This window comes from Tiliqua scincoides, chromosome 1 (genome assembly GCF_035046505.1).
Source record: "Tiliqua scincoides isolate rTilSci1 chromosome 1, rTilSci1.hap2, whole genome shotgun sequence".
Classification (NCBI taxonomy): Eukaryota; Metazoa; Chordata; class Lepidosauria; order Squamata; family Scincidae; genus Tiliqua; species Tiliqua scincoides.
In genome coordinates, this window is record NC_089821.1 from 143,009,031 (window position 1) to 143,031,962 (window position 22,932).

The 22,932-nt window shown below is 39.1% G+C and overlaps 1 protein-coding gene across 1 annotated transcript in view; it reads right to left on the minus strand.

Annotated features, from left to right (window-relative positions):
• PPP3R1 (protein phosphatase 3 regulatory subunit B, alpha) overlaps positions 1–22,932 on the minus strand; it is a 43,739-nt gene that overhangs the window by 3,861 nt on the left and 16,946 nt on the right. The window contains exons 2-4 of the mRNA XM_066640393.1: positions 8,169–8,208; positions 6,375–6,551; positions 611–670 (exon numbers count right to left, since the gene is read on the minus strand). Of these exons, the coding sequence (XP_066496490.1) occupies positions 611–670; positions 6,375–6,551; positions 8,169–8,208 (277 nt within the window). The remainder of the gene's footprint in view (positions 1–610; positions 671–6,374; positions 6,552–8,168; positions 8,209–22,932) is intronic.

Sequence of the window (22,932 nt, forward strand, 5' to 3'; positions counted from 1 at the left end):
AATTTTCATAAACATTTTTCATCACCACCCTCAAGACAATGGGGGATGGGTTCACTAACTGAAACCAAGGCTCTTTCATTAGCTGGTGAAGTTCCAAAGAACAACAACTGGCTTTTTCTTCAGAGAAGGGAGAGAAGGATTGGCAACACACTGGATAACATCCAGGGAGCACAATCCTAAATTGCCATTCTGCAGGTGTTGCAGGCCCTGTGCCAGACTGAGAAGAAAGTGTTGCAAATGTGCCATAAGGCACATTCGCAGTACCATGTAGTGGGCAGCACTGGCACTGGCAGGGAGGCCTGTATCACCACACTAACTGCATCCAAACCTTCCACCTGACAAAGCAGGTACGGTCATTTTTCTGCACATCTGTGTGATCTGTGCTTCAAATTTAATCGCCTTTTTATGGCTGTATACTTCACCTCAAACTGTAAGGGAAGAGTGTGTTTTCAACTTCCCAATTTCACACAAAAAGATCTGATATTCAAGGTATTTCAACACAGTACCATTTTACCAAGAAACAGAACTCCAAGAAATTATTTCCCAGGTTTGCCCCCCCCCCCACTACAAGCATTTCATTTTGAAAGCTAAGAATATATTATATACTTACACCTCAACTTCTGTTCCTTGTCACCTTTGACACTGAATTGGGAGACGCCCTCTATAAATTCTATGGAATACAGGCAAAAACGTCATTTTATAGAACATTTTACATATCCCAAAATGTAAAATATAGTCAGCTGAAATTATCCCTTTGTAGACCTCTATTGAGATCTATCTAGTATTTTTCAGGAGCAAGTTCTAGTACTGAATGTGGTCTGCACAGAGTGGGCATGGTAGTATTGATGTGTCATTGTTCCATGAGGCAACTTTTCTGAAGCTCGGGGGCCTTGCAAGACTCATGAAAATGTGTTTTTTTAAAACATTTATACCACTCTTCCTCCATGGAGCTCAGTATAGAGTACATGGTTCATTCCTTCTGTCCTCACAACCCAGTGAGGTAGGTGAGGTTGAAAGATAGTGACTGACCCAAGGTCAACCATTTGATTTGAACCTAGACCTTCCAGATCCAAGTCTAACACTACATCCACTAATCATCCTGGCTCTCTAATCCCAGAATGCATTTTCCATTTAAGGAGGACCTAGTTTCTAATTCAGAATTCCAGAGTAATTTGATGATCAATATAATAACGAAAAGATAAATGATGGCAAAGAAGAAATAAGTAAACCCAAATTCTTTGGGTTATATCCAAAGGTGTGAAAACGCAATTCTGCTTTTCTGATTCCTCCTTCCTATGGCAGCCCTCTGTGCCCCTGAAAATTCACTCTTGAGGATCAGGGGCAGAGGGTTCATCAAAACAGCGTAGTATAGTGTGGGGAAGCTATAGTGGAACTGGCAGATATTCTGCTTGCATAACGCACCTTTGGATATAATCCACTGCATTTTAATTCCAATGATTACCAAGTGCACATATCAATATTTTACTGAGATTAAGGGCACAATCCTAACCCCTTATGTCAGTGCTTTTCAGCACTGGCATAGCAGTGCCAAGGGGACATGTGCTGCATCCTGCAGTTGGCTGTCACTCACAGAGGTCTCCTCAAAGTAAGGGAATGTTTGTTCTCTTACCTCAGAGCTTCATTGCCCTTATGTCAGTGCTGAAAAGCACTGACATAAGGGGTTAGGATTGCGCCCTAAGTAAAAAAAATTACACATTTTAGGAAGGGATGAGAAGGCAGAAAATTCATGTTTACTATGTTCATTAGCTGTTAGGCTCACTAAAATAAGATGGAAGTAGTTACATACATACACCAAAACAGCGCATCAGCTACAGCCCTCTTTTACACATTTCTGATGCACGTGTCACCCCAGCTTTTAAAGTTCTTGTTAAACCATAACATACAAATAGCATTTGAAATGCAAAAATTAACCACATTAAAAGCTTGATACCAATAAAAACATTTCAAAGTCAAATATTTATCTAAACAGTAGTAAGGAATCCAGAGTACTAATGAAGAACACAAAAGTTGAGAATGCAGGTGCTTTCAAAGCTATATATGCCTCAAGTCTGTTACCTTCTTGGAATAAGACAACTTTATCTGTAGAGCAATGCAAACTCACCTAATTAGAACAGTTGGATTTACCTGGCTGGCACATCTAGTAGGGAAAGAGGAAATACTCTGTTCTAAGGTCAGGTGCAATGCCATCCTTACAGCCCTGTTTAAGCTGTCATGGATGCTGTCTACTTTCCCCCAGACCTACAAATAGGTCTCTAGGACAGTGATTCCTAAATAGTGGGTCAGAACAGGGGGTCGTGACCTGATTTTTGGTGGGTCGCAAAACTGTCAAACTGACTGATAAGAAAAATATAGAGCCATATGGAAAGTGAAACAGCCACATGTGCATGTTTACTCATGAGAAGGCAAATGTGCCTCAGTCCATTTCAAAGGATAGGCCAAGAAGAACGCAACACCGCCAGAATAGTTCCAATCTGATAAACACAGGCCCCCAAAAATACTCAAGAAGTTATCCCCTCCAAGTTAACAAGGAAAATGTATTGAGCGCTATGGAAAAAAAAAAAACAGAGCAGCACATGTTTTACTTGCAAGTAGGCAGATATGCCTCAGCTCTTATCGAAGGCCAGGTGAAGGGGAACACAGGCCACCAATGGTCCTGATCCAATGAACATGGAGCCCAAATGCTCCAGAAGGCAGTCCCCCATAGTAAAAAGGATAAAAACAGGCTTAAGCAACTGGTAAAGTGAAATTTTTTTTAATCTCATAAAGTTAGGTGGGTTCCAATACAGTGAGTGTCATTTTAAAAAGTGGGTCTCAGTACAAAAGCGTTTGGGAACCAGTGCTCTAGGGCAGTGTCTCTCAAACTGTGGGTCAGGACCCACTAGGTGGGTCGTGAGCCAATTTCAGGTGGATCCCCATTCATTTCAATATTCTATTTTTAATATATTATATCGGGGTGCCTAAACCCCGGCCCTGGGGCCACTTGCGGCCCTCAAGGACTCCCAATCTGGCCCTCAGGGAACTCCCAATCTCCAATGAGCCTCTGACCCTCCGAAGACTTCCTGGAGCCCGCGCTGGCCTGATGAAACTGCACTCAGCATGACAGTCAACTGTTCAACCTCTCGCATGAGCTGTGGGACGAGGGCTCCCTCCACTGCCTGCTGTTTCACATCTGTGATGCAGCAGCAAAGAAAAGGCCTTTTCTAGGCCTTGAGCTATTGCAGGACCTTCATTCATTCATATGAATGAATGAATAAGTTCCATCTCTAATATGCACAGTTTATGCAAATTTGAAACATAAATTAATTCTTTTTCCCTAGACACAGTGTCAGAGAGATGATGTGGCCCTCCTGCCAAAATGTTTGGGCACCCCTGTATTAGATAATGCCACTATGGTATGTAAGTGCTTTTGGGGAAATGTTACATATCTGTACTTTTAACAGGCTACTAGGTACATGCTTTTAACAATGACAGTAAATGAGACTTACTCCTGGGTAAGTGTGGGTAGGATTTCAGCCTAGGATTGTTAAAATTTTCCTGCTTGATGATGTCACTTCTGTTTTTGACATCACTTCTGGAGGGTCCTGGCAGATTCTCATTCTAAAAAGTGGGTCCCAGTGCTAAAAATTTGAGAACCACTGCTCTAGGGACTAAGGAACAAAGAACCTCTGAAACTTTTTTTACTCCATTACTCCTTTTCCCCTTTGAAAAAAAGAATGCCTGCAAATTATTGTGCATTGTAGGAAAATATCCACATCTGAGTTCCAGGTCCTCTGGGGTAGCAGCTAGAGCCAGTAGACAGTTGAAGGAAAGCTGGCCCCCATTAGACCCAGATCCTTTTTTTCTGTGTTGCAAACAGAATTATATTTAAGATTTTTTTAAAAATTTGACACACATAAGGGCACATGGTTTTGTTATTAACTGAACATTATCCACCCATAGACCAAATAATTGTCTCAGTTACACACACGCGCACACATAAAACATGGCTTGGAAAATGTGTGTCTTGCTCACTGTGGAGCAGCTACATATCCAAATTTCACAAACTAGTTATAAATTTGCACAGTTTCAGATCGCATGCTAAGTTTTGTTTCCAGCAACTGGATTCTAACACTGCAGTGGCAAGGAATGCCCAGCAGAGATTACTATAGCTACATGATGACAGTTGCAAAGGATTTAGGTTCAAATTATTTTTGCATATAAAAACCATCCTTCCTCCAATTCAACAAGGTTCTTCAAACTACATTTCCACAACATTTGGCCACAATCCAGTCAAAGTTAAGCATTTTAAATCATACTGATTTCATGGGAGACTTATGCACATATTTCTCACTGAAAACAATGGGACTCCAAACTTCAGTTGGATTGTATCCTTAATATTTTCAAAACTGGCCTATGCGTTAACGGTTAAAAACGAATTAATTTTCAAGTGTGTTATTGGCAGCTAACAAAGCTGACATAAAGGCAAACTACTAACCACAAGTTAAATCTTATGTAAAATAATCTTTTTTCAACCTCAGGGTTGTATCCTAAGCAGCACTCATGCAGGCAATTTTCTTCACTCCCACGTCCCTGCTAGGGCAGCTCTCCAAGCTTCCTGAATGTTCCCAAGAGTTGGGGAACCCTTGGGAGTGGATGTGATGCCAGGGCTGCCATGGGAGAAGAATTTATCCTAAACTGCAGTGGCAACTTCTGGGACTGGGACTGGGACTCTACTCATAGATTCTGCCACTGTGCAATTTTGGAGAAGTTTCCATTCCCACAGCAACTCCCCACATCATATCCCACACCCTCTCCAAGGGCCTCCCATCCTTCAGGAGTACATTTTCATGGGCTCTCAGAAAACTTCACTAAAGGGGAAGATTGCTTGTGCAACTGCTACTGCATTTGTGTTACTCATTAAAAAACTCATTAAAACTCATTAAAGAACTCATTATTTTAGCAATATTTAATATTGTTAGAAGAAAACATTACCTTGCACAAGTCTTTCATGAAGCAGCTAAGCAGCAATGTGAAATTCAAACACACATAAGAGGGTACACACACTTTACATGATAATGCTACATCATGCTGAAACTTCATCATCCACTGCATGTATTTTAATGTAAACTGTTCCGTAATAGTGTAGTTGTTGGTAACCTTCAGTCTCGAAAGATTATGGTATCGCACTCTGAATGGTGGTTCTGGCACAGCGTCTAGTGTGGCTGAAAAGGCCGATTTGGGAGTGACAGTCCCTTCCACACTGGGAGCTAGTGCAGTCTGTCCCTGGTCTGTCTCCCTGGCTATGGGCCTTCCTTCTTTGCCTCTTTGCCTCAGTCTGTTGGCAAAGTGTCTCTTCAAACTGGGAAAGGCCATGCTGCACAGCCTGCCTCCAAGCAGAACACTCAGAGGTCAAGGTTTCCCATCTGTTGAGGTTCATTCCTAAGGCTTTCAGATCCCTCTTGCAGATATCCTTACAGCACAGCTCTGGTCTACCCGTAGGGCGCTTTCCCTGCACAAGTCCTTCATAGAGGAGATCCTTTGGGATCCGACCATCGCCCATTCTCACAACATGACCAAGCCAACACAGGCGTCTGTTTTAGCAGTGTATACACGCTGGGGATTCCAGCTCGTTCCAGGACTGTGTTGTTTGGAACTTTGTCCTGCCAGATGATTCCAAGGGTGCGTCGGAGGCAGTGCATGTGGAAAACGTTCAGCTTATTCTCCTGTTGTGTGCGAAGAGCCCATGACTCATTGCAGTACAGAAGTGTACTCAGGACACAAGCTCTGTAGACCTGGATCTTGGTATGTTCCGTCAGCTTCTTGTTGGACCAGGCTCTCTTTGCGAGTCTGGAAAACGTGGTAGCTGCTTTGCTGATGCGTCTGTTTAGCATGGTATCGAGAGAAAGTGTCGGAGATCGTTGAATAGTGTAGTAAATCTAAAAAGGATTCTGTCTCCAGAGTAATATTGTATGCTAAGTGTTTGAGGGACTAGTAGACATTGGCCAGTTCTAAATCACACATTTAATATTCTGAGAAAGTCACACAATTTTGGCAGCTGAGCTTTGGTTATCCTTTCTTTGGAAGTAAGAGACATGGAAAATTTCTTGCATGTTTTTGAAATAACCAATTTGGCTATAGTCAGCAAGTTGGATATCAAGGAACAACGCATTCTAAATATGTTTTAATTCAAACTTTGACCTATTTCCCAAGCAAGAATCTAATTATCAACTATATCAGCTCATAAACAATAACTAAAGTTATGTTTGTACAGAAACAAAAAGCCCAGCTTCAAGTTTCCAATTAGTGAAAATACACCATTTCACATAATAAAATGTTAAGAAATATTCCTCTAATTACAGAAAACTGCTTCTTACCTTTGAAATCAACCTCTCCATTTCCATCTGTATCGAATATATCTATTACTCGTTGTACAAGTGGATTCTGTTGTAACTCAGGCAAAGACATGAACTCTTCCACACTCAAAGAACCAGAGTTATCCAGGTCAAGCTTTTTAAACCTTTTTCCCAATCGTTTAATCTCATCTGCATCAACTAAGGGAAGAGGAGGAAGAGCAGGAAAAAATATTTTTAGAAATATTTCATTACACCTTATTTTATATGCTCTTTTAAGCAGCAGCTTGTATTCAGGTATACAAATTACGAGGTGCTTAAGAATACAGTAATTTTCAATAGTTACATGAAAGTAAAACACATAGCCAAATAAAATTACCTGCCTTTTTCACTTGCCATGATACACTTAACCTTATAGCTTACTATAAACTTCCATATGCTGACTCAAGCATTCAAAAAACTATTACTGCACAAAAACTGTAATCACATAGCTACTATATATGACAAGCCACACTTGTCATGTTTGACTGTCATTTTTTATAGGTCATAAGTATTTAACACTATGAGGATTTTTTTTAAGTAAGTATCGACTAGGACAGAGAAAATATGAATTCACCAATATATCATTTCAATTTCCTACGATTATGGAGAAAACAAAAGAGGTAACGCACAAACGCTAGCTTTATGATACTGAATAGAGATTCCCAGAAAGCGGATTGAACTAAACTTATTTTACCTGTCTTGTCCTTGGTGAACAGAAATTATACAATAAGGTTCATTTAGTCCATTATTAGGACCTCACGACTGTATGAGTAGTAAAATAGCAAGGTCTAGCTAGTGCTTTTCGTTTTAGAAAAAATATTTTAATATGTTTTTAAAAAGTTTGATTAACTATAACGATTTCAAAGAACTAATATCTGGAAAAACTGGAGTGTCGTGATGGAAGGCAAAATACAGATAAATTTTTAACTATCTTCTCTAAGCAGTTCTGAGGGGTATGCAGTCACTATGAAGTTGCCAATAATGACTTGGATCTGATACTTTCAATTTGTGCACAGGGGAGTGTCTTAGGTTCCTCCAATGCCAAATCTCAGGCTGTTCCAAAGGCCTTCCAATGCCTGGGAACAGCTCTGTGAGGAGCTGTAGTGAGAAAGGGAACAGGAAAGCTCATATGCATGAGCACACACCATGTGCAGTTCTTAGAACAAGTCACTGGCTTTGATCCAAAGTCACTCTGCACGTTTATAGGTGAACAGAGACTTGAACTTTATCTGGAAGATAGAGGCATCCTCAGATAATGGCTCCATGAGAGATTTCTGAAAGATTAGCTTAACACATGACAAACTTCAGTATAGATGTGGCTTTTAATAGAGAAATAGCTGGTTATTTTCAATCCTGGATTAGTCACTACCGAAAGTATTCTGCTAAGTATTTATATGAAGGAATATGAGAATTTAATGTACATAAGAAAGATTCCACTGTCCTACATTTTAGAAACATGAATGGATGGCGATTGCTGAAGATATTGCAGTTACACAGTACAAAGACTTGGATACAAAGATCTGAGAGTACAGCTTCACCCTTTCCCATCCTACAGCTCCCAGCTTTTTTCCTTTAAAAAACCGAGGTTATGAGTTGAGGGACCCTCAGGAATAGTATGATGGAAAGCTACCTATGCAGGGGAGAATCAGTGGACACCACGCCCCCTCTGTACAAATAATAGTATTGTTCAGCTCATGCAAATCTGTGGAATCCAACCCAACTTATTTAGAAACAAAATTCAGAAGGAAAAAAATGCAACAAAAAGTTTGAACTTACAATGTGAGCACATTTCCAGTGGATAACTTGCTTCATTTCCCTGAAATTAAAAAAGAAACTTTGTAATAGTAAAGAAACACATACTTTTGCAGACAATTCAGCTGTTATGAATAAAGTACAATCTTTCACATATTTTCATTTTCAAAATCCACTGCATACATGCACAAAGTACGTTATCAATAATTATTAATCATTTGTTAGACATTGCTAGCATATTTGACTATTTCCACCAACTACTAAGATTCATAGTGAGATATCAAATCATTTTATATATAAAACATACTAGCACAAGAAAGAGTGAATTGAGACTAATTGAAATCAGCAACATTTCACATGGAGATCCACTTGTACTGAAACACATCATTATATTTATACCCTGCCTTTCTTTCATCATGGAATTAAAGCAATGGACAAAAGGTACCCAAATCATCTCCCACAAGTAACTGCATTCAGCTAGGGTCCTGGTATGATGTGCTTTTATAGTGCTCTGCATTCAAATTTTACAAGAAACAAAAGTTGTTTCCTATTACTTTTTTACTTATACAAGTAACAGCCATTATAGCAACCCAACAAGCCAGTTCAGGCAACCCAACAAGTGATGATTTATTAGATCACAACAAACTGCTTGTGCATATAGTCCTTCTGCCCCTTCCAATGAACAGGATGAATCAAAGTGTCCTGGCTTGTTAAAAAGAGTTCCCATGATGCCTGAGTAGGAAGACTTGGTTTAAGTATACTACTCCATCAGCAAAACTAAAGATGCTTTGAATACAACTTGGTGAGCAAGGACAAGAGACAAGTGGAAAGGACATGCATACAGTACATACCACTTATTCCCAACCTAAACCATGTTTTGCTGGCTCATTTGAACCAAACCACTATAAGCCAGCTTCATCCACCACACAACAACATAAACAGAGATGAGTACTATAAAGCATATTATACAATGAGAAGTGTTATAGAAAATTAATTCAATTGGTAGGGTAACCTTTTTCAATGAACTTGGAGCAAAATACATGTGAAAGTGTAATTATGCAGTCAGCCTGCATCTTATGCAAAAGTTAGATTCTTTAGTAAGGGCATAAGGGGGGAAAAATCACATATGGGTGAAACTACCTATAATCTGAAATATATATACAGCATTTTTAAAAACTAAAAATCACACTATGAGAAATACATGGAAACTGAAACAGGACATAAGGGACATAAACTTAGTAAGTGGAATGGAAGGCAGAATTGCCCACAATATTTAACTGTTTTTCTGGTTTGCTTTTGTTTGCTGAGCACGTATAACTTGAATTTGCACAAGTAAAATGCAGAACTGTACATCTTATGATACACTTTTGTGTCAACCAATACAAGTCTTCATTCGCACTAACGCACCCAATAAAAACTGAAATTTACTGCTAGAATAAAATTCACCTGTCCTGGATGTTTTCATTCATCAAATCCCATAGCCCTGCTCCCAGAGCTTCTTAAACATGTATGGAAAATTCTAAATTAGGAAATAAAACACGCCATTTCAGTGCTTCTAAGTTCCAATATCTACATGCTTGTCGTCCTAGTCCATCTTCAATCTCTTCACAAGGCTGGCCATGATGAGTACAGGATTAGTAGGAGGCAGTCCACATAGCTGCTTCTTCCATGGAGTAGGTATGTTCCCAAAGAAAAAGGTTTATGCTTATCTCCTGGACAGTTCCTGAAGTTCAGCAGGATACAGTACCTGAATAGATAAACTGCCATATGCGAGTGCCATTACTAGCCTTTAAGTATTTCAACATTGTTAGTGCCTGCTTGGATGACCAATGCAATGACCGAGTCAGCAGCTGTAATAAACCTTGGCAATCCCCCTTAATGCAAACAAACATACATTTTCCAGGTGATTGGTAAACAGGTCAAATTCTCCTCAAGAAGAGTCCTCAGTCTAAACCATATCTTCTCTTTAGAAAATAGTTCTGTCTTTTTCAGTTATGTGACTATTCCATTTTGAGCTGTCACTAGACTATGGTCCTTGGAGTCTAGTGTTTCTTCTGCTGAGGCTGACAGTTTCTCAGCACTGACAAGCATGGCTCGCTTTCCTTTAAATGCAGTGAGCCTTTAATTGGAGCTCATGTTCAGCACTCCAACACCTTCTTCTGGAATCACATTTGTTTAAGAACCATCTTTCACATTGCAATCACCTTTTTGGTTGATGCATGCTCACAAAATACTAGCATTAATTCTAAGAATAAAATTCAAAACAGTTACAATAGCACATTTAATTGTGGATTTACACAGAATCTAATTAAAACTTTAGTTTATTCAACATAATTAGTGGACTTGAGCCAAGGATACCAGCTTTCAAAGTCTGATAATCATTTAACAATCTATCTATCACATTTAGATGGGCTTGATTGGCTTGATGAAGTGATACCAGTTTCCCTATGTCTGGTTTAAAGTCACTTTGCAGGTGTCTTAAATCACCACATTTAGTAATCTGGAGTCAACTTCTTCACTTGGAGAGAAGTTGGATGACTACAATAAAACCAGGTTTCACCAAATATGGCGCTGGAAATGCCACTGTTGAGATCAGAAATTCAGGTCGAAGGATAGTGATCAGAAATTTTCTGTAACAAAAACTCTTGGTGCAATTTCTTAAACTTTGGCTTCAGCTCAATGTCATTTTGTAGCTCAGTTAGTACTTCCTTCACCATCACAATTCCCTCAGCATCTAAAAATGGATATATCACCCAATCCAAAAATTCCATTAATAAATGGAATAAATAAGCTGTGCCATGCCTGATCTCTTTGAAATCATCAATAAGCTAAAAGAATTCATGTCTTCAAAAGCCCCACAATAGTGTCAGAGGTCATAAAAGCATCTCACACTATTGCCTTTGGATAACCAACAAACTTAAGTATGAAGCAGCAACAAATGTTCAACATCTTCATTCTCAATACAGCTCCTGGAATCACTGAGAAACTGGGCTTTATGTTTAACTTGTATTTAACTTTATTCACTGCAGAAATGACAGCACACAATGACTTATGCATGCAATCACAGAGGTTTTTTGCAGCAGATATTGGTAATAAATGACTTGGGGCACAATCCTAACCAGGTCTGCTCAGAAGTAAGTCCTATTTTGTTCACTGGGCTCACTCTCAGGAAAGTGTGGTTAGGATTGCAGCCACAGAGTGATAAAGACATCTGCTTTTTTCAAGGCAGCAGTATAAGGATAGCAACAACCAGTCACTAATGGTGCTCCATCAGTTACACAAGCATGTTACTAAGCAGAATTTCACTGTCTTTATAGAACTTCTCAACATGAAATACAGATTCCCCTTTAGTATCTGTTCTTAGTTGCCTTGAAAACTCTTGAGCCAAACTTTTGTCTCATAAAGCTCTTAAGCAAGAAGCCAAGATTCAATGCCTAGCAAAGTTGATACATCCAGTTGTAAGGCAAATTCTGTGGTCCTTAGTATGCTGCACAACACATCTTCCACATTTTCTGCCATTTCATATATGCATCTTTGCACTGAATTGCTGCTGAGAGGAATTATCTGAACTACATCACATGTAAACAGTGCAAACAGTAGTCAGAATGTCACTAACGGCTGGTAGGATGAGTTCTTCACCAATTGTATGTGGCTTTCCAGCCTTAGCAATCAACAATGAAATGTTCTATGATGTAGGCGTATCAGTGTTTGTAGCATTGGCAGTTTCTGAAATTTGTCATGAATTGAAAAGTTCCTATCTGCTTTGCCAGGTATGCCTTCTTCAGCTTTGCTGAAGCTTTGGAAAAGCTTTGCTTTGGAAAAGCTTTGGAAAGCTTTGCTGTCTCATTAGGAGTGACCTTTTCATATGTTGAACTAGTTTGTTGGTGCTGGTGTAAATCGATATTTCACAGATATTCAGATATGCTAAACCAGGGGTGCTCACACTTTTTTGGCTCGAGAGCTACTTTGAAACCCAGCAAGGCCCGGAGATCTACCAGAGTTTTTTTTACAATGTTCGCGCCATCATAACATATAACATTTATGTGTACAATGTATGTTGGTGTACCTTGAGCACCACTGAGTAAAACAGGACTTACTCCTGAGTAGACATGCCTAGGATTAGGCTGTGAGGCTGCAATCCTAGCCACACTTACCTGGGAGTAAGCGCCATTGAGTACAATGGGCCTTACTACCAGATTCCAGCACGATGCAGAAACTTACAAGTGCATTTGCCAGGATGGTGCCAAAATCCCACCACCTTCAGTGCCACTGCCACCGCTTAGGAAATTCACATTTCTGTTCAGAATGGATATGTACTTTATATGGCTTGTTAGGGCTATCCAAAGTAGTAATCTGATCACAATAAAAAAGGAGGCCATGCTCTCCAAAATGTCCAAGACCCTAAGCATCCCATGCAACAATGTTGTTAAGAGGGAAAAGAGGTTCTTAAAAGAAAATTAATGCAATACTTTATCACATTCCCATCTCATCTTTCCTTTAAGGCACTCAGAATGGCTTACATAGGGTTCTCATTTTATCCTCACAAGTAACCTCTATATCATTGGTTCTCAAACTTCCAGTCTCAGGGCCCTTTACACTCCTAAAAGTAGTCTCAGAGAGCTCCAAAGGCATATGTGTGAAGTTTCAGGGAGCTCTGGTGCATGCGTGGAGTGCCACAGTGCCAAGTCCAACACCCAATACTGACAAAGAGTTGGAATAGGAGAGGAAGGAGATCCATGAACATGGGAGGCAGAAGGGATGGACAAGCAAACCAAACGTGAACAGCCACTTATAATGTGCTTTTAGAGCCCCTGAAGGGCTTTCAAGGAGCCCCAGAGTTCCAAGTAACACATGAAGAGAAACACTTCTCTAAATAGACAAGCGGGCTGGGATACTATGACTTGCACTAGGGCATCCACCAAGGTTCACAGGTCTCTTTAGTCAAACACTATGCTACACTGGCTATAACTGCCAAGAAATTATAAATTAAAGAGAATTTCAGTCCCCAATGTCTATATTTTTATACTGACATTTAAATATAAAGGTGAGGCATGCCCTCTTAAGTTTCTTATGCCACTTTCATCTTCCTTTCTTTTTAGAGCATAACAAAAAAAGGGGGGCCAGGCTTGTCATAATCAGGGCCAATAACAATCAACATTGCAGCTTTTAAGCCACTCTTTCATGTCTGCCAGAGTAACAGCATGTATAAGATCAAGCATGAAATGCTACAGGACCATGTGAAACTTCACAAGTGCACTTCAGTTCCACTGAAAAAGTCAACAGAACTTCAGCTACAACATTCTCTCTGGACCGCAGTCTAGAAAGTAAAATTCTGATCTCCTTTTCCTTATTTAGAGATTGGAGGTTCTTACTATTCTTCAAACATGACAGACCATAGAATTTTTATAGATATTTGCATAATTTCATATTTAATTAAATTTGTTTTCTTTTTACATTTAAATTCAGGATCAAATAGTAATAGTGAATCACAATGTTTTATTTTGATCACTTTGTTGTTTCACATGTATCAGAGCCATTTAAAGCTCACTGCCTTAAAAAGGAGTCTCTCTTTCTGCTTGAGTCATTTTATTTTCTCAATGTTTACAAGCTGTCATTTTGGGGGAAGCCAAGTCCTTAAGAGAAAGAAAAGGAAACAGACCCAGAAAAATGCAAGGCTTATCTATGCTTGAGTCAAGAGAGCTTCTCTCTCTTTTCCCTTATGACAGGCTCTCTTTATTCACCTTGCCTCAAAAGTCTATCCTGAATAAGGGAGACCTTCAACAGTGAAGCTCTTCTAACCTGATACTGAAAGGTTGATATTAAGATCACTGAAAACCAGAGGGCAGAAAGAGAGGTCTACAGCTGACAGACACTTAACCTGGGGAGCAGTTGTCTATGACTCACTAACTATTTATAGCCATGGAGAGGAATCAAGACCTGACTGTAACGCACAGATCTAATACAGCAACAGGCCTCAGAAATGGAGACATCCAAGTTTAAGTCACTTATGGCTTTTAAAGACATGAATATTGAAGTATTTCTCTCCCACAGAGATGCAACTAATAATTTCTCTTTTAAATGTTTCCTCTTATTTCAAGAGGAAATAAGCCTGCACATCACAATGCGTAAGTAGTATGAGATCTGTTCGGCAGCCTAGATGCATCCTAAAGTGGATGCAAAAGTGATCCTTTAAGGGAGAAAGTAAGGAAAGAAAAGAAATTCATGATGAGAACATCCTAATAGAATTCAAAAATGTCACAAACGAGTCACTAGCAATGTGGTTTCAACACACAACTCAAACTAAAATATTATGCTGCCTGGCCAAACTTCAGTGAAGCAAAACAAGGACTTCTGTGTATTGGCACACAGCAAAAGTACTTTTTCTGAGCCATTTGATAATTGGGTGGGAGGTTATGTGAGTTACTCTTCTGAAAAACGGTGTTGTATATCTGCCATACATGGCTGTCAACAGCTGATGTTGTTAAAGTGAGGCAGTATGGGCCAGTAGCTCTCCATGAGACAGATACAGACTTGAGCCACTGAAAGGCAAGGAATCATCCTCTTACCATAATCAGAAAGTAATTTAATGGCTATTGCGCCTGCTTCTCATAGCTTGGACTGAGTAGCAATAAGAGGTTATAAACTCAAAGCATGTTCTAGGCAGAAGCCACCTCGCCACACTGTACAGTAAGTTAGGTGAATGGACCACCTGGGGTTAATGAGAAATTAGCAGGATGTCAGTAACCCAATACTGGACAAAAAGGGTGCATATGCAATTAGTAAGCTGCACTGCCCCTCTCCTGATTGCCCTCCCTTCTTCCTACATTATAGGCAGTCCATCTAACAAGATGAGTATCAGCAGTCCTGATAGATTTGTTACTACAGAACTGCAATATCTAAAATTTATCTCCAGTCTTGCTAATATAATTACTATCACGTTTCTCTTTCCTTCTCTGCCTTATAAGTGACCCATGAGTTCCAATTAATGCTAGATATAGGTTCAAATAACTGCTAACGTTTATATTTTCAAAAGAGAGTAGTAATTGCTTTTATCCCAGTATGCTTTGCTGCCACATGCAAACTTCTATACTGGACACAGTCCACTGTGTACCTAGTCTACAAGTCTTGAATCACCACCTTAGATCAGAAGATTAGACCAAACATCTAACTCAGCACCCTGCTCTTCTTAGCAGCCAACCAGAAATCTCTGGGAAGCCCACAAACAATATGAAAGCAATAGCCCACTCCTGCTGCTGCTCTCCGGCAAATTATAATAAATTGTCTCCATATCTGGAGGTTCCATGAAGTCATCGTAACATCCATATGTAGAGCTCTCCTCCACAAATTTGTCTAATCATTTTTTAGTAATGATTAATGGTCGCTAAGCTAGCAGCAATGAATTCTGTATATCCGACTTCAAATAAATTTTGCATCTCCCTCTATCCTTAAAATGCCACACAAACCTTTAGAAAGAGTTTTGTAAAATTTGAAAGCTAGTTCACTGTTTTGCTAGGACAACCTAAGAGGCAAAACAGAAAAACTGTACTGTAATTTGCATTTTTGTCTAATTAACCAATACAGTACAACAACCTGCTTTGTTTGCTTTTTTGGTTTTTTGAGAAGAACTATAAAGATAGATAGGAGAGAAAAGTGTGGCACAACCCAAAAGAGCATTTAATGATGGTATACTTGGTAGAGAGAATATATCAAGTTGTAGGTAAATAAGAGATGAATACACAAATACAGGATTGCAGAAATGGATGGAAAACTGGAAAAAGAAAGGCAATTTTGAAATATTGCAGTTGAAAATATAATGTGAAATTTTCATTTTACTGTTCCATTGAAGTAAAGGAAGATAGTCAAGAAAGCAGGAACAACTGAACAGGTGCTAATCAACTGGAGCAGGATGGATGAGTTATAATAGTAGGTGATGGTAACTACCATGCTAATTAGACATGGCCTCAGAATCCCATGACCTCCCCACCCCCCACAGAAGCATTACAGAAAAACAAATATCTTTTCTTAAACTCAAGGCTTGGTAGAGAAAAAGGAAAGTCTGCTGTTACCAAAGTCTCAACACAGGAAAGATTAATGTTTTGCCCAACTTCAAGGATCTTTATAGCATAATCTTAATGTGTTTCGCCTTCAAAATAATGTACATTCTGTAAATCATGAACTTGGTTTCTAAAGGAGATTGATTTGAGTATTAAGGAAAAAAGCTATTGTCATTTTCAGTTCAAACACACAATCTAGCAACTCCAATTTATCAAAACAGAAAGCAGCATCCTTTACTGTTCTGAATACTCCAACGAATTCAAAGTTCAAAACTTCAGAAAACAGATTGTTTGCACACTTTCTGTGACCTTATGTGGCATGCCCAGAATTATCTGAAGATGGTTTGTATAGAGAAAATTAATCTACACTTCTGAGAGACAAGTAGGATTTTCCCTTGCAACTGCTGCCCCATGGAGAGCTTGAAGCATTAGTACTTTGGTAGAGAGAAAGGAAGAGCTACTAGAGCTACAACATTTTCACATCAGTCAGAATTCTGACCTTCATGACTTTTTCTGGTGAATCTCTAGCAAATGACCTTCCATACTGAAGGTATTCAAATGAAGATTAATATGTCTTGAACAGAGCACTTAAAAATGTAGACATCAAAGATAATGAACCACGGCAAAGGGGATTTCAGGATTTAGGATTATAGCCAGGATCAGGTCAGGTTAAAGCTGTTACAGCATTCAGGCACTGTTGCACTTCACAACTATGCTGAAAACCATTGGTGGAGATTATAGCACATTTCACAAAAGAATAGCTATATACTGCTTCCATTACATTAGTAACAATACACCTAGAATAACTAGTGACCATCAGGAACAACTGGGGATCCTCACGACACAGGATTTCTGGTCTTCAGAGGGCTCATTTCTGGAAACCAGCTTTTTCTGGGCAATGTTTTGCTATGCAAATAATACAAGCCTGTATTTGCACAGTAATCAGTGATATCCACACCAGCAGACATTTGCCACTGTTTTCCAAAACACGCTTTATAAGAAGGCCTCATACACATTTCAACCAACTAATAACTATTTTGAAGTAAACACTAGGACCACACTTCAATTCCTGGTATGTATTGTTTTGGGCCATGTGTAACTGCTGCCTTTTTGTGTGTAGCTAGTTAAGTACTAATGACAATCAGATCAGAAAGAGCGAAGTTGCTTTTCTCCCTTTATCATCTTACCCAATATTCAGTTTTATGTTACATGATTCTCAGGGCAGGAATTTATCTTTCCTATCCATGTTACTCTGTAAAGAATCATACAATAATGATGGAAAGACAGGTTTGTAAATCCAAATAAAGAAGTAAAACTAAAGCAAAATATCACGTATCAGACCAGGTTCTAGAATTAGGTTTTGTTGCACAAAATCAGAAACATCTAGCTGAATATCTAGATTTATTTCACATATAAAACAAGTTCTTCAAAAAAAGAAACTGTGGTTAGACATAATTTTAGCTAAAGTTTCTTACACCAATCCAGGAAAAAGGGTGTTTCCTTGGGCAATGAAGCTTCCTTCCAAGATCAAATTGACTGTTCTTTTTCCTATCTATGCAGAAAACTCTGCTATGTTCACTTGGCAAGGCAAAAAGGAAACTGCCTTGCTACGTTTCCTGCCATTATTTGGGAGACTGGGCCAAATTAGCTGGATCTACATAGCTCAGATGTTTGACAGCAACCATGGCCATCAGGATAACATGAATTTGCTCCAAAAGTCAGAATGATAGACCTGCCAGCAAAGCTTCATTCAATAGTCCAATTAAAAGTATTCCCCAATGGTGGTGATCTCTGGATCATGGAACCTTTGAAAATGCCCTCCACAGATGGGGGCGAAATGTCTGGCAAAAGACATTTTATTGGACCATGGCCTTCAAGTCCAGATACTTTTAATTTGACTACTGGACATTCTTTTTTCATCCAGAAAAGCAAACTATGTGCAGCACAATAATAGCAAACATTTTCCTCCCAAAACACTTGACAGCCATGAGCTCAGAATTCATACACCTGCTTTGGTGTCCCTCAAAGATTTAGAGCTACAGGCTCTTAAGTCTGAAAAGGAAAAAAAAACACATACTTGCCATTAGCATTGCATAGAAGAAAAAGCAGAGAGCAAATGATAGCTGCTTATACCTTTCCTAGTCTTCTAGAAAGACTTTTTTGCCAAGCTAGGGGAAAAGACAGAATTAGATGCTCAGACAAGAAGACAAGCCCTTGTCAGGGGCAACCAACTGAAAAGAACTGACAGATAGAAATAGAATATACTGAAAAAAAGGAATCCTTAACTTGCTTATACTTTATAGAGACTACTTATAATAGGTGGGCCAGTGAACACTCAGTATAAACGCCCAAATTTGCTAGGATATGTAAGTGGAACACACACCTACATCTTCTTCACTGCCCCAAAGACATGTCCTCCAAACATGTATGAATATGCATGCATGCATTAATATAACACATCCATATACACATCACCGCTTATGCTTTCATCACATCCCACCTGCTGACAAGCCTTTTCTTCCTCCAAGACAAAATCAGATTGGGAAGACAGAAAACACATTTCCCCCCCCCCCCCCAATTCCTCAACCAATATTGTAGCACTTTCCATTCTGGAGAAAGTGTGGATTAGTAAAAAGTGGTAAAAGGGATAGCACGTTCTGCTTACATTAAGATGACTCAGATTCTCACTCACCAAAGAGCCATGAGTAAAGGTATTTGACAATGGTGTTATTTTATTTTATGAAGAAGTAAGCTCATTATGTTCAGTAAGACTTGTGCTGTAATCCTATCTGACTCACCAGAAACACCTCTAGCCATGAGTGAACGTGAACAAGAGACTGTCTCTCAGCTTGCCCTACCTCAAACAACTATTAAGAGGATAATCCTACATATGCTACTATAAGCTATTTGAAGGAAAGGTAGGATACAAATATATTGAAATGAATGTGTGTGGGAAGGGGGGTAGCTATAGGATCTAATAAGCTCCATTTCAACATCAAAACCCAGAAGCAGCTCTGAAAACTATTCAGCAACTTCTACAGGCAGGACACCCCTGCTGTCCAGCTCTTTATCTCTCAATTTGGTAGAACTAAATTAAACAGGAATTTAATGATGGGACTGGAGTACCAATCCTTCAGCTAGTGTGAAATCAAGGAAATACAGACCTAATTAGCCCTGGACAGGAGACCATTGGATAACCCCATGTAAACCAAGAGCAGTAGGTTAAATATTACAAGGTAGTTCAAATCAAGCAAGTTGCAAAGAATTAAAGAGAAAGGAGATGGATTTCTCAAGATCAAAATTCCCACTCAATTCACTACAATAACCTTCAAATACGGCCAAAGAAAAAAACTAAATCAGAAAAGAAACAATATTAATATATATTATCTTCCAGACTAGAATTAACACTGCGTTCAATATCACCACTTCTCATAATATAATGAGATATGGCTTTATGTACAATTTAATACAAATTGTTTTGTGTGATTTCAGCATAAATGGATCTTACAATTGACTAGTTTCTTCTGGAGTAGAGGTTCCCAGCTTCATTTGCATACCCCTTGACAGCCCATTTCCATAAATTGTCTCCCTCCTATTAGCAAAGTGTTTGTAATTAATATAGTTGCAGTTATTTCAAATTCATGTTTTCAACTACTGATCCATACCCAATAATACACAATTTGATGATCAAAAACTAGCAGTTCATGGGGCTTTTGCAGCCAGCTAGCTAGCTACCTTCTTCTTGCCTTGCTAGCCCTGCAAGCCTTTTTCAGCCATTATTCAATTCCTTTTCAAGTACCCCCCCCCCAAGGTCCTGGCAAGTACCCCAAGGGGTACACGTACCCCAGGTTGGGAATCGCTGTTCTAGAGCAGGGGTCTCCAAACTTTTTGGCCAGAAGGCCACATCAAATATCTGGTACGGTTTTGAGGGCCGGGAAAAAAAATTTAAATATAAAATTTATATAAATAAATTAGAGATAGAACTTAGATGTGTGAATAAATGAATGAATGGGCTCATTCATTCAACCTCTCTGGCCCTCAGAACACCCTCCAGATGCAACCAGAGCATAGTTCCAGTCATGTTTGGCAAAGTGGGCCAGGGCTTCTAGGGGACAAGAGGCTTGCCACGGGCCAGACAGAGGCTCTCCATGGGCCGCATCTGGCCCCCGGGCCAGGGTTTGGAGACCCCAGTTCTAGAGTATGCACACACTTAAGAGTTGCTTTTGAATTCACTGTGAACTCAAACTCTCCTCAAAACTGCTGCATACTAAATAGAAACACTGATTAAATTGCTTTACTTGCACAAGAAATTTGAAAGCAGATTTAAAGACAATGTCAACATATATACTCACACTGCTCATTTTGGAATGTTGCTAAGTTTCATGCTTTGCAACCGCAGTTTTTCAGCAGGTAGTACAGAAACATCTGATACAATATTGCTTTACAAGAATTATAGAACTAAAAGCATTTGTTTTACACTCAACAGAATGTGAACACTGAAGGTCATGATGGCATCAAAGGTTGGCCAGGTCAACGCCTGGCTAGGGGCCTATGCCCAAAGGGTAAACCCATGAACACATCTAATATCAGTGATGGTAGTTGTGTAGGTTGGCTGGTTGAGATGACAGTTCTTTTTCCTCCTGCAATCGGGGGGGGGGGGGTGGGCGGGAAGAACCACTACTAACAAATATCTCCCCAAATTCACTGCTTGGAAGAGTGAGAGGAGTTAAAGTAAGAGGAAGCCTGTGCAAGGTTTTGCTCCAGGCTTCCTCACAACCTGGTGCCAGCACTCCTTATGAGTAGCTATTTTATTAAAACAATTATGAAACAAAAAGCATGAAACTGTCAGACCTATTAGAACTGTTCAGTTTTTGATGTGTGGCTGTATGTGAAAAGTGTTCTAATCTTCATTTAGCTTTTACTGTAATCAGAAAATACTGTATTGCAATTGAGAATATGTTGGTTCATCAAAGATTAATAATTTATCATCCCAACTTTAAGAATGCTATAATTTCAGAACAAGTGTAGTCCAGTGTAGAGACCTGGAAGATCCAGGTTCAAGTTTCACCTCTGTCATAGACTTGCTATGCAGTGCTGAACCTGAACTGCCCAACTGAAAAAAATGGAAACAACAGCTCTCCTACTAATGGGACAATTCTGAGAATATACACTATGATATATGTAGTAAAATGCACTTCTGATACTAAAACTCACTGAATGGTGCGAAGGCACTGAAGGCTTGTTGCCGGTGGACCTGCCTGGTATTGGTGTTGGACCTGCCTGGCGTTGGTGCTGTAGATGTAACAACAATATTTTTACAGTTTTTCTCTTTATAGAACAAACCATGGGTTCATACAGAAACAATATTTTCTAAACTTTTGTGAATTTAATTGTTTTCCCCTCCTCACTCCTTTATTACATCTCACAAACAAGCTCGTATTTATCATGACATGCGCTTTCTAAAGGAATCGTATTTCAGCAGATCTTCCAATGCCATGTACAATTAAAGATGGAAGAATGTATTGCTACTAGTTAGCTGCCTTCTTAAAATTTGTAAACATTTCAGAATTTATTGGACTCTCAAAATGTTGTTCTATTTGTTAAACCATTTTATCTATAGTTAGCTCATGCAATTATTTTGAATTATTCTTACTCATTCACACCTTGAAGGTCAAGACTTAATTTGACTAAAGACTATCCCAAAACTTACATCAGAGGAATAAAGGCTTCTGGCGTGGTGGGGTTTGGCCTCAACTTAAAATTCATCATTGTCCTGAAATTAGGTTTGTCAACATTAATAGATCCTTTTATACACTGTGCCTTGATTTACAACCTTAGCCATATACTAACTCTTGCTGTTGAGTATCTGGCACTAGTAATGATACAAACCTGCTTCAGAGCATTCTGCTCTTGTTCTTAGAACTGCACAATTGTCCTTCTACAGTAAATTTTTTATAAAAGTTACCTGCAAAATAGCTTATAAAAACAAACAAATATATGATAAAATCTATCAGGTGCCTAACCCCCACCCCTTAATAGTAAGACTACAATGTTTCACTAATTCTTAAAATAGGTTAACAGTTTTTATTTTAAATTAAATATCTTAAATACTTTTAGGCAAACACCACCCTGAAAGTCATTGTCTAAGAGTCATTGTCACTTCTGTGTCACTCATACACAGGCACACTTCTAAGATTGTGCAAGTTGTAATGTGTGTGTATCATATAAAAACCATGAAAAGCAGTTTTCCTTCACAAATATTTAAATCTATATAGATTTTCCTAAATCAATTACCTGATTTACAGTGAAATCCTATGTCTGGTTAGTCAACAGACATAATTTTAGAAATGGGTTAGAAATGGGTTATGTCAGAATGCCAGATGCAAGGGAGGGCACCAGGATGAGGTCTCTTGTTATCTGGTGTGCTCCCTGGGGCATTTGGTGGGCCGCTGTGAGATACAGGAAGCTGGACTAGATGGCCCTATGGCCTTATGTTCTTCTTATGTTCTTATGTAACAGTAACAGTCATTAGTTCAATGAAGCCTTCTCCCACATAAGTCTGCATAGCACTAGCCTAAGAATTCTGTAACCAGTTAACCCTACTTATTGGCAACATGGATCAGAAACATATTCCTCTGTGAGTGTGTTCAGTAAACTCAGAAGTACACTAATTAAAATTAGCAGAAATGTGTACTACAAATCTGAAGTGAAATTCATGATTATCTCACAAGATA